This window comes from Orcinus orca, chromosome 21, assembly GCF_937001465.1.
Source record: "Orcinus orca chromosome 21, mOrcOrc1.1, whole genome shotgun sequence".
Taxonomy (NCBI): Eukaryota; Metazoa; Chordata; class Mammalia; order Artiodactyla; family Delphinidae; genus Orcinus; species Orcinus orca.
Genome location: NC_064579.1, coordinates 29,726,245 through 29,739,267, shown reverse-complemented (window position 1 = coordinate 29,739,267; position 13,023 = coordinate 29,726,245). Strand labels below are relative to the sequence as shown.

The window sequence follows — 13,023 nt, the reverse complement described above, 5'->3', positions numbered from 1 at the left end:
CTTCCTCAGGACCAGCTGTCCAGGAGCATCCCGGACCGGAGCCAGGCACATTCGGGACTTGGATCTGACCGAGGGCGGCAGCAGCCGGGCTGGTGCAGCGATGTCGGTGGTCGAGGAAAGCCGGCCCTTTGCTCAGCAGCTCTCCAACGTCTACTTCACCATCCTCTCGCTGTTCTGTTTCAAGCTCTTTGTGAAAATCAGCCTCGCCATCCTCAGTCACTTCTACATAGTGAAAGGCAACCGCAAGGAGGCGGCCCGGATAGCGGCTGAATTTTACGGAGTAACCCAAGGACAAGGTATGTTCACGGCCTGCGCTCATGTTCCGTATTGACTTTATCCTGCACGCACAGTCCAAGAAAACATCCCATGTTTCCCTTAGGGACTGCTTCAGAGCGACTATTCTGCCAACTTCTCATTGCGGGAAGTATTTAACTCCCTTCATGGCCTCATAAAAAAGAAAATTACTTTTTCTGGGTTAATGAAATCAAGGCATCATTGCAGAAGAGCCTCACGGAAGCATAGTTTTAAATATATATTGATATTTTCCTATTCATAAATATTTCCTAACTTTTAACATTTCATGTGCCAAGCCATGCATTCACAGGCTTCAGTTACTGATTGCACTTCAACTGTCCTTTAATATCCCTGAGATTTTATCATTTTTTAAATCAAGTCTTAAGTTATATGGAAAAATAATTGTTATAAGAGAAGATTTGAAGGTTTTATTGGTTTCTCGCAATTTTTATTTGACCAAGGTTAACCGCTTCGTTATAAAGTAAAGCACAATGTGGTGAATATTAAGATTTATGGCATATGTTTTCCTGATGGAATTGTTGTTGCCTTTGCTCAATTTGTAAAAAATTGATTATATGAGGGTAGGAACATGAATTAACAAATGTTAACATGTAGGCGACCAAGTACATCCATCATGCTTCCTACAAGAAATTAAAGTGTGAGACTAAATGAGAAATGATCATTTTGACCCTCAACCTGAAAGGCTGCAAAACCACTTCCATTCTATTGCACTGATATTCTGTATAATAAAAGCAATTCTTAGGATGGGCTTCAAGTTGACATTTTAATTTCTTAGAGCCTTTTGGTTAATTTCTGGTTTGAAAATCATCAGGCAAGCATGCACATTTTACAGCCCTACCTACCTCTAAAGTAACTTTAATTTTCAGAATCAAAATACACTATCACATAATTAGAGAGTGTAATTTATTTTTTTTAAAAAAAAGAACGCTTAGAGTAGAAAGCTTGCCTTCTTAAAATCTGTTTTTCTACATTTTTCAATGTGTGGAATAACTTATTTTAAAATCTAGGCGACTCTGTAGATACATGGAAAGTTGAATAAAGGTAGAAAATCTTTTTTGGTGTATGAGATAGATAAGGAGAGTACATTTTTCCTGAGGAAGATTTTGTTCTTATGCAAAGTGAGGAACTTAATCTAAATGCCAGGATGAAACTCTCACAAGGAAGATGGAATCTAGAGAAATAGACAATATTTAATCCTTCACCCACCAGCTCTGCTTCAGACCAGGTATAACTATTTAAATGTGGCATACACCATGTTGGGAAATGGAATATTTTGTTGTTTAAAAACCAGCAAACATAGGAGACTAGATTTTAAAACAAAATCCATATTTTAATTTTTTAAACCCGTATTTTTAGATATAAGACTAAATAGGCTATGTGATCATAAGGTGAGAAAGTTTACTGTCACGGGCAGCCCATAGCTCATTACCTTATACTCAAATCTCGTCTACGTATTGTGAGAATTGCCGTGCGTAAAAACTGAAGTATTGGCTAAAAATCCACCATTTTTGGTGGATTGAGAAGGGTTTTAGAGGAAGCTTTGGAGTCTCCTTTTGTACTTATTTACAAATATAAAGAAATACTTGTCCCCTCTTTAGCCTGATCTCAGTGTGCTCATGCTGGGAGGTCATGGGAATATGTGAAATGGCTTCCATGTTCCCGCCTACTTTTATGAGTCTGTGTTAAGATATATTAGAGCTCTAGGATTATATCCCAAAAAGGAGAGAAAGAAATCCACACTCACTAATAGAAAATACTTTTCCTGGGAATAAAAATGGGGAACATAGAGTTTTCAAATGTTTGTTTTCTGTTATTTTTAATTTTGTATCTGTTTAACAAAATTCTCCCTCCCTATAGCTTGCATTAGTCTATATACTAAACAATACAATATATTATTATAATTTTTATTCAGTGTAAGCATAGTTCGTCTCCAATTTTATTTTAATATTAGGAGGACAGTCAGGAACCTTACAAGCTCTTTCTTGGTCTACCTCTAAGAATTAATTCTTCCTTGCCTAGGAAATTATTACTGTCTCTATTTTAACATAGCTTTTTCTTTTATTTACTACTACTAAACTTATTTTTATTTTGTTTATGTTTTTATGATTTATCAGGCTTAATCATCTTTGTTTAATCTAGCAATTTCCTCCTTCCTAGCAGAGATTATCACCTTCATTCCATTCTGAATTAGGTTTCTCATTCCTGCTTTCAAGAATTATCACCTTCATTCCATTCTGAATTAGGTTTCTCATTCCTACTTTCAAGACTTAGCCAGATCATTCCACAACATTTCTGATGTGGAGCTGCCAAAATCCATGAAATAGGAGATGATGTGTGTATTTTCACGTCTTTCATAATCATGGAAGACCCTGTTGACAACTTTCTGGATGTCCTCCCCATGAGCTGTAGTGCTTTGGTATGAAATAAAAGGAACTCTGTCTTCCCAGATACGGTTGCAAATCAGCTCATTGTATTAGACAAATATGGAATGAGCTTTCTTAATGCACTTTCCAATCAGGCTTGAGACCAAGGTATGATTACACAACAAGAATACTGAAAAGCAACATGGTAACTAAAATCGCTTAAGATTGTTCCCTTCTTGATCCCTTTGCTATGCCTATAAACCTTAGAAATCTGCCTTTTCATCCCTTTATTAACTCTGCCATCGTATTGAAGGGGCTCGATAGGATTTTCTGTGTATCTGTCTCCCTGTATGGTTCTTGCTGTTAAGTGTCCTGGTGATAGTGTCCACATAGCAGAGGTCTAGTCTGTGTTTAAAGCTAACACTTGACTTTGAGACTTAGTGAGACTAACGAGTGGAACGGTGTCTCCAGCTGTAACATCAGACAGTACGGAGAGCAGGGGAAGACGCAGGGGAGAACACTGATCTTCTGATATCACTCCAAGGGCTTGGAAGAAGCCATGTGCCACTAATAACCCACAGACAGTTGGAGAGAGAGCTCCCCTCCTCTGCTAAGGGTCATACCTTTCAAGCTCTATCTTAGGCTCTGAGGAGAGTTCAGTAGTTTTACCTACATGTGGACAAGGTCAGTTCTAAGCACCTGTTTACTGAGCACCCCTGGTATGGAGGCATTGAAGAAACAGGATATAAAAAAGGGAAAATGTATTGTTCCCAACTGTAAGTAGGTTATTCTAGTTGAGGAGATGGTATATCTACATATAATACTTACTTTCCAGATACACTAAATACCAAATGAGCCTAAAGACCGGGAAGGTCAGTTTCCGATTTGGACCTTCAGAGACACTTTTATGGAGGAGAAAGATCTTGAGTTGACCCCAGGAACCCAGGAACGAGCAGAGGCAGGAGTTGGAGTGCACCTAGGATATTAAGAGACAGTAGATTTGACTGGAGTCGAAGTTTCATGCAGGAGAAAAATGGTAATAAATTGGGCACAGATATGAAAGAATTTGAACATCAGGCCAAGCAATTCAAACTCAACTTCGAAGGCAGTAGGAGTCACTGAGAGTGTTTGGTATGAGTGAAGGTAGGAAAATGGGAAGAGACACGTACAAAACGCTAATTTAAGGTTGATTTATATAGTAGTGATCTTTGGAGTTGGGCAGTGGGACAGGTTTGAAGTAGGTAGACCAGTTAGGCCCGTGCCCCTCATAAAGAGATGAGGACCTAGACTTGTTTGGTGGTGGTGGTGGTGTGGATAGAAAAGAAAGGATGACAACAAAAAATAAATAAAAAGGAGAAAAGGAAAAAGAATGAATCTGATGATACCTTAAATAGCATTGGCAGAGAGAGTAAATGTTACCTTAGGGCCTCCCAGAATTAGTTATAACAAAGGAAAAGCCTGTCATTCAGAAAGATGAATTACCCACCCAGGCGAGCCTGCAATTCCCAGCCTCTGCCACCCCAGAGAGCTGGGTCTTCAGCGGCTTGGTGAGTCTGGTGGGTCACCTGTCTCTAGTGTGAAATGTCAGTGTGAATCAGGAAGTCATAGAACTAGAATCTGAATTCCAGCCTTGCCCTTGATTTATTTACTGTTTATTCCCTTTGTTCCACCTTTTTATCACCAAGCGACATTCTGGTTATGACTTGGCTCTCCATCCGCGTCTGTCCACAGAGAGAGAATGTGCTGGCTTTTGCCCCTGGAGTGTTTCAGTCCATCTGACATTTATGGTTCTCGCTGTAAATTACTATGTTTGCATCTTGACATCACTCTTTAGTGCTCTGTGCTCTTTGAGTTGTAAGTCCACCTCTGAGATGTGATTTTGCTCCAGCTTTGCTGACAGATCAGGTTTCCAAGCCTGCAAGGCCATGGGCCAAATGTTAGAGGGTGGAAAATTCATCGAGGTAATGTCTCTGTGAGGCTGCTTGAGAAACAATCTAGGGACACCCAACCTCTTTGGGTGCTCCTTTCAGGGTTGAGGCTTTATATAGACTACAGAATGTACGTAGAATCATCTGGTAGAATATTTGTGCTTGTGATTTCATAAATTTGATTTCAGCGTTGCCATTAAGCATGCTTTGTTTGTTTTTTGGTGAGTCTGTTGTTGACACTTGGAAATACGATATGGGGTAAACGTGCACCACTAGTCAAACGGCAAAAGGACTTGTCATTCCAGAGAATAGTGTAACCTGGGTAGGAAAAGCAGCTAGAATTTTGTATGATGTAATATTCTTTCTCCATCGGTAAAGTCCATCCCAGGTTTAAAAACAGCTTTAAGAATTTAACTTTACAGCAGACGCCAGCAAGTGCAGCAGTCATATCCATTATACCTGTGCCCAAGGAACAACTTGTTTCATATGATTTTTCGTGCTACCATGTTGGTTGTCTATGAGGTTAGTTATGTTGGGAACATTTCTCAGAATCTCAGCAATGACACACTTCAAGCCAACCTGTAGAATGACTTCTTTCATGCTGTTCATCGTATAAAGGTGTAAAAATACCTTGAAGATGTGAGAGTTTGGGGACACATTTTCTATACTTAGGTGGGAAAACACCACCTGAGAATAACTGGAATCAATGGAACTGCTCTTCTATCACAACAGACACGACATTATAATCAAAAGTGCTACCAAAAAACATTTTAAGAGACTTTAATTCTGCCCATGTTCTGCTATTTTTTGGAAATGCCAGAGCACTTTTTTTGGAAGGAACCATTATAATACTGTGAATTAGAACAGGAATCTGGGAACAAACTTTCCAAGTTTACAAAAGACTTTGTCATAGTTTAATGTATTAATATTGTTCCTCTTCCTGTATATTTGGAGAAATGCATGGAGTTTTGGAATTAAAGAACTCGGCATAGCTCATGATAGCTTAGGAGGGATGAGTTTTCCTAGGGCTATTCTTCCCATACCTTTTACTTGTGTGTCTTCTATGTCAAAGGCCTGTGCTAGGCATGAAGGATAAAATATACAAACAAACCACAGTCCCTCTCCTAAAGATGTGTATAGTGTAGTGGGAGAGACAGAGAGAGAAAATCAAGTAATTTAAAGCATGGAGAGTGCTATTATACAAAGTGGAAGAGGTGCTCGGGGAGCACGGAAGAGCAAGTATGCAGATAAGAAGAGCTCTGCCTGGGGTTCACCAGTTAAATAAAAGCTGTGCTAAGCCCATGCATATTCTCTCCACAATCGTGCATGTGTCCTTATTCATAATGCTTGAAAGCTCCCCTGTTCCCCATTGTTACTCTCTGTTCTTTCCATCGCTCAATCTACTATTATTATTATTTCTAAGAATTTGTTTTTTTAGGAAAGAGCAAGTGTGCTCATTGCTTATCCACTAAGCCTTTTGAAGAATGACAAGTATTCTGGGGAACAATTTCAAAATGAAGTTTATATATAGGTGACATTGTTATAGTCAACTCTTAAATTTTTATATAATGAGGACAGTTAAAGGATGAAAACTAGGTCTCTGCTTTCCAATCTGCTATCTTTTTCAGAAGGTGGTAAATTATTAAAATAAGCTGCTTTTCTTATTAATTGACATAACTGATACAATTTTGAATTTAATTCAGTTCAATAAATACTTGGATACCTACTCTGTTCCTGGCACAATATTATGTGCTACATGTACGTGGACGGATACGTATATGTGTATATATGTGGGTGTACATGCAAATAGTTACCATATATAGTGTATGAGTTGCTTTTTGAGTAACAGGAGACTTGGGTCAGCGGAGCCAAACCTTGCACATATAAAACAAGCAAACAGCAAGCAAGTAGAAATTCATAAGGTGCTAAATTGAACACAGTGAAGTTCTGCAATGAATGTTCTCTAAGAAAGTCCGTTGGAAGTATCAGGCCCTTCCTGAGAGAAGGTGGAGCTCAAGGTGAAACTTCCAAGGCAGAACATATCTGGTTATGTACAAGTGTGGATGGAACCAAGCTGACTCTAAAGAAAAAGAGAACTTTTAGTTGTGGAACTGAACAAGCGTGGCTCATGGGGGCAAATGTTAAAGGATAAATGTTAGGTGAGGAGACAGAGACAGATGGTTGGTGCCAAAGTGAAAAATAAATACACATGTTCTCAAATCACACATCCAAAGTAAAGGGTTCTATTAAGAGTTTTCTAATGCCTTTACTGGATTCAGCCTACAAGAAAGAGTCACTAGGTAATGATGAAAATCAGTGCCACCATGAGTATTTTACAAAATCCTGTGTGTAATGAGTCAACATGTCATTACATGTGTTCCGTGAACTACATCTCAGAGAAGGTCGAATACCTCCTGGGCGCTGAGTCGGCTGTGCACATCCTCAGGGTGGCTCCATGGCAGCTCCTTGGATTCTGGCTTCAATCTCAGCACATTAAGCTCATTTTCTAACCTGGGGAAGAGAGAGGAAAGTTTATCCCCAGTAACACATGGACCATGTCAATGAAAGCAGGGGGGTTATTTGGAACGCCTCTTCCTCCAAAATCACCCTCCAACAGATTTTTTTAAAAAAAGAAAGTGTTTGGTTACAGGCTATGTAGAACTTTTGGCATTTCTTCTTTACCAGCTGCATAAAGAACAAATCATTCATTCTTTCCAGCCCTCTCACAGCAACGCTACAAAGCCAGACCACTGGCTTTTGAGACTGGAAGTGCCCCAAGAACATCAGCTCAGGGAAGGAGAGGCTTACAGAGTCTCATAAATTGTTAAATTGTTAGCTCTTCCAGGTGGCCTGTAATTAAGCCAGTCCATTCTGTGAAATTTAGGTTGAAGAGGACATATATTAGAAGGGTCTCTTCTCTCAATCCTGTAATTCTTCATTGGCTACTGTGGGATGAGATTTTAAAAATCTGTCCACTAAGTAGATTTAGGAGTTTTCTAGAAGAGCCTCAGGGACTGAGAGACGAGGGCGGTGCCTGGGGACAAGTTCCCATGGGCCCCCTTTCCCTCCCTGAACAGAACAACTCTACTTCCGTGAATCTTCGGACGTTGGACTTCAAGAGACATTTTTCCTTAAAGAAAAGAAGAAGATAATGTTTAAAACTAAACTGTCCCAGTTTATTTAAAATGTTATGTGAGTTACATGCATCTTTACAGACCCTAACCACCCTGTAAAATGAGTCATAACTGAATATCCGTTCCACATTCTTTCCTAGGGATTAGAACAACAGCAAACATTTGGGGCCCGTCAGGAATGGACATAACTATGTCAGATGGCACAAAGGCAAATCTCTCTCCATGCGAGCAGCTAAAATTTCCATGTCACCATTACTTACTGAGCAAAATAGAAGCATTCAGAAATACATAAACTCTTTCCAGAAGGCTCATGGTCTTAAACTATGGGCAGAGTACAAACAAACTGAAATTCAATATGGAAATGCCATTGATGTTCTTAAATAGAAACACCAGGTCATCTCCGTCCTCAATTGTGCAGCTTGATTTAAATGAAAACTGACAATGATGCAATTAAAGTTAAGGCCTGTGCGTTGAAACTCTGCTCCTCGAACGTTCCTCGTTAGTTGATGGAGGCAGGTCGTCTGCTGCCAAAGTGCTAAAGGATGCCGTTCTTCCTCTAAAGAGTTCTCAACACACTGTGATAGCAGTTAAGTAACGAGCATGTAAGTCCTGATGACGCTGTGAGTGAATTCCTCAGGAACAACCCCACACATCTTTGATTAAACGCTGGAAGATTGATGAGCCACTTCTGTTTTCCAAACTCGACCTCCTTCACTAGAGAAATGATGATTCCCCGTATCCATCAAGAGAAAGTAGTGATTTATAGAACGAAATGATGCACCGAAGGAATTTCTGAACTTCAGAAAGCTTGGTGTCTTATTTCCCTCGTGAGCCGTGATCCAGGATGGGGAATTAGGACAAAGAAAAGAGCCAGTTCCTTTAGAGTGCAAATACATAAAATCACAGATCTGTTGAGTCTGGGAAGGGAATGAATGCTTCTTCATAGTGACTCTCCAAGAACTAAAAGAAAAGGAGCTAAAGGAAAATTTGAGCATTTATCTCTGTGTCTTTTCCCTGTAGTTATGATGAAACTGCTCATCCAGTAAAATCTAGTAGGGGAGTGAAGTTTTAGGGCTACTTACCATTTTTCAAAGAAATCAACAAAATGAGACTGGTTGGCGTTGGAGAGACTATCTCCTGTATAGTGAATATTAAGTCCTAAAACGATGCTTGCGTATCTAATTGGTGTGACATTCCAGGAATGTGAAAGAAAGGGAAATCTGTTTAAGTAAGCTCAAATTTAGGGTCCATTGGAAGTAACGAACATATTTTTTAAATGATTTTTGTTTATGAAAGTTAATTAGATTCAATGATTGAGATTTTTGTAATCATCCGAAGTTTAATTTTTAAAAGCACACACATGAGCAAAAACCTGATTCTATAGCATTATAATGAATACTTTGATTATTTTAAAAAAATAAGATTTTCAAAAGACAAAGTATTTAACTAGAAGGAGAAAAAAAGTTTGTAATTATCTAAAGCTCATGAGGCAAACTTGATTCCTGCCAAAAACTTGGACATTGAATTGTAACAGGACTACAGGGGGAAACTGCTGTTATTCTAGAGAAGGAAATTATAATTGACTAAGCGAAAAGTCAATTGGTCCTTGAAATAACTGAAATGGCAAATAGGAAAAACAATGCCTTGAATATTGAAGAAACTCAGCAAATATTTGTGGAATGAATAAAAGACCCCTGCATAAATCACACTGCTGGTAACATAGCAATTTAGTCACACATAAATTTTTCTATCATGGTACTTTTGAGATGTGTGGTCTTAGGAAAGTTGTTTAAAGTCTAGCCTCAGTTTCTTCATCACTAAAATGGACATAATGATATTTATTTCAGAGGGTTACCGTAAATTTTATACGGGATATAGTGTATTACCTAAACCACATGCCACAGTGTCTGGCCCCATGAATGTTAATTCTTTATATTGTACTTTAAAAAATTTTAAAAAACAGTACAAAAGTTCCCACAATTTAGTAACGCAGAGAAGCATCAATAAGAAAAGATGGTGGAATTATCATGTTAAATTTGCTAAACAGTCGCCATAAGCAGGTAATCACACTAGGACAAGTAAGTGTTCTGTCCCAGCGTCATGCTGGCCCTTCAGGTATATGATTTCAGAACTTACGTGGTTGGTTTTATTTAAATGTCAATTTAAGAGTAACAAGCCGGAGCCCAGTGAAAGTTTAAGTTAAGTTGTCAACTGTTTCCAGTTAGTAACGAAAAGCATAGAATTTCAAGCCAAATCCAACCGGCTCCTGAGATTTTTCTCTCAACCACGTGGCTCTCCCACCACTGGTCTTTCACATGGTGTGACCAGCGGCCTTGACAAAAGCAAGCCTCAGGCTCCCCAGGTCTCTGTGCCGTCCACGGGATTTGTCCGCTGGCCCCTTCCAAACAGAATTTTAACTACTTAATATGCAAAATTTCCCCTAAATACAAGCAAAAAATGAGAAGTTGGTTCTGTGTCTTGAAGACTCAAGATATTCTTGTGATTCAGACATTTTTCTCTGACAGGCTTCACAAAAAAGAAGATTTTCTGAGCCATCACGTGGGATGGGAGCAAAGGGAGATAGCAGGCTTGGTTAGGATGCCGAGGACCTGGAGGGGATGCTACGTGGGTGGGCCAGTTCACAGCACGGGGTTTGTTTTGTTTTGTTTTTTGCGGTACACGGGCCTCTCACTGCTGTGGCCTCTCCCGCTGCGGAGCACAGGCTCCGGACACGCAGGCTCAGCGGCCATGGCTCGCGGGCCCAGCCGCTCCACTGCACGTGGGATCCTCCCGGACCGGGGCACGAACCCGTGTCCCCTACATCGGCAGGCGGACTCTCAACCACTGCGCCACCAGGGAACCCCCAGCACGGGGTTTTAAATGCACACATTTTTTCTACCATCATATTACTCTGTCTAAGAAACTCCTCTTGCCAGAAATTCTTTGGACAGAAATGTTTTCCTGGGCAAACTGGTCAGGTACCTGGTTATGAGTATACTGTAGAAAGCCTGGGCTTTTCTGGAAGGGCTTTATGATGAGTGTGTCACGGCATGTGACAGTGACATGGAACAGCACACTTCCGGCTGCTCTGTTATCGTGGCCACCAGAGAAAGGGCTGAAGCTTCTTAACCTCCAACATCGCAAAGCCCGGGATGTTAACTTCCTCCGCCAGACTGTCCTCCTCACCCTTTTATTTTTTTCTCTTAATCCCTGGCAGCTTTTTGAAAAGGGAAGACAAAAACCAGTACTGACAGCACTAACAGTGAAGAGCTGAGCCAGCCTGTGCAGGGATTTGGCTTTTTTCCTTTATTTTCTCTGCTTTTTTTCTGCCAGCTGGTCTCTCCAGGAAGCAAGCAAAACATGGTTTTTCACTGGACATACCTTACAAAAAAGTGTTTTTTTTTCTTATGAAGAAAGAGGGAAAAAACCCTTTTTCTTAAAAAAAAATAAGCAGACTATATCTGGGAAGAGGATGCAGAATTATATCATAGAATCATTGAATAACCTCAAAGTCTATCAGTATTTTAAATTATCTGGGAACCTAGGCACAGGTTTGCAAAATAGCCCTCCAAGAACTTTTAAGGAACCCTTGCTTCTTTATTGGGCCACGGCAAGGATTATCTGAAGCTGACTAAGCCTCTACTAAGAGAATAGTAAATCACAAATAGTGATCGTGTCTTCTCTCTTCAGCATGAGACCATTAAGCTGTATATAGTACCACGGGGGAACAGGAATATTAAGGCTGTTCGTTGGCAGGTCTCGGGCTAGCGTCCCTCCTGCAGTGTCCATGACCAAGCTCAAGCGCAAGTCAGAAACCAGCTTTACTACTGAAAGCTTGGCAGGAACATGGTGATGGACAAGGAACTTGCTCAGATCAGAATGTCTTACGGTGACTTCACAAACCGGAAAGTAGCATTTCTGAGATCACAGCAGTAAGTGACGATTCCCCCAGATTTTTGGAAGGTCGCTCAGACTAGCGTAGTCTTCGGTAGACTCTTAAGGCATAATGCTGCAGATAGAATACTGGCCATTCGTTTTATGAGGTGATAGAAATCCAGCTCCATGTTGTAATATCAGAAATTGAAATATTCTATAAGATATGCTATTTTTCAAAATAGCCAAATCTTAGGAGCTTTTAAAGCTATGTTTACAACTTGCTAAAACACCAATCAAATGTATATACACCAGAATACGTGCACAGTTTTGCTTCATACATTGTGTATAAAACAGCTTTTGGTAAATTACTGAATTTTTATATGATCATGTAAACTTGTTACTTAAAGGAGTTCCTTTGGAAATAATTCATTTTGTAAATATACATTTTTATGTACTACATTTTCTTAAATTGAGGTACATCTGTGTTGCTTCTCTAGTAAATATTCTGTGGTTAATAATTGTAGAAGGAGGAGAAAATGAGAAACGGAAAGAAGTAAACATCCTCTTTACCATAAAGTGAACCCTTAGTTTCTCAAATTCTCGGCAATTGAACTTAATAGGGGGTGGTCAGCAAGTGTCTTTCTATTTCTAGCTTTGACTCGACCTACCCCACACTTTCTAGTGATAATGTCATATTTTTATTGTAATCCACGAAGTCTTTCCACATACACGATCCCTTTTCATCTCATCACTGACCTCTACAAACTACTAGATGGTATTATGCTGCTTTTACAGAGATGGTAACAGAGGCTTAAATACATAGACTTGCTCAAGGTTATTGATCAAGTTAGAGGAAAGTGAGTCACGAGCCCTGGTCTTCTGACGTTGCCTCTGACATCGCCCATCTTGACCATTTGCAGCATTTTGTTTGTTTCATTTATACTATGAAACAAGCAGTGTTCTTTTTCCAGAGCTGTCTCTGTGGCGGGTTGCAGTCTTTGTAATAATCCTTCCTAGACCCAGAATTACTTAATACTTTCTGTGCTGTTTTTTCCCCATCTGTGTGGTATCCCAAACAGATTCAACATTGACTGTCCCACCAAGTCAGCTCATCACCAGCTTGTGTGTCTCGTGAAGACAGAGGTTCCTTTCACTCTCAGAGGTTGGAAAGATGCCTAGCACATGGCGGGTCCTAAGTAAATATCCAAGGAAGGAAGGGAGAAAGGAAGAAGGGGGAAAGGGAGGGAGAGGGTGAGGGGATTCAAATTTAAGAATATCGATCTTATTACCACTTACCCCGGGGCATTGCCAATTCTAACCTTGCCTCGGCCAGTGGTGTGGCCCCTCTACATGCTGAATAAATGTTAACGGAGGGACTCTCAGAGTTAATTCTCAAAGAACAAATGA

At 40.0% G+C, this 13,023-nt stretch overlaps 1 protein-coding gene across 1 annotated transcript in view; it reads left to right on the top strand.

Annotated features, from left to right (window-relative positions):
- The window catches only part of ASB5 (ankyrin repeat and SOCS box containing 5), an 83,686-nt gene that overhangs the window by 31,978 nt on the left and 38,685 nt on the right, over nucleotides 1–13,023 (top strand). The window contains exon 2 of the mRNA XM_004280919.3: nucleotides 10–296. Coding sequence (XP_004280967.3) covers nucleotides 101–296 — 196 coding nt within the window. The 5' untranslated portion in view covers nucleotides 10–100. The remainder of the gene's footprint in view (nucleotides 1–9; nucleotides 297–13,023) is intronic.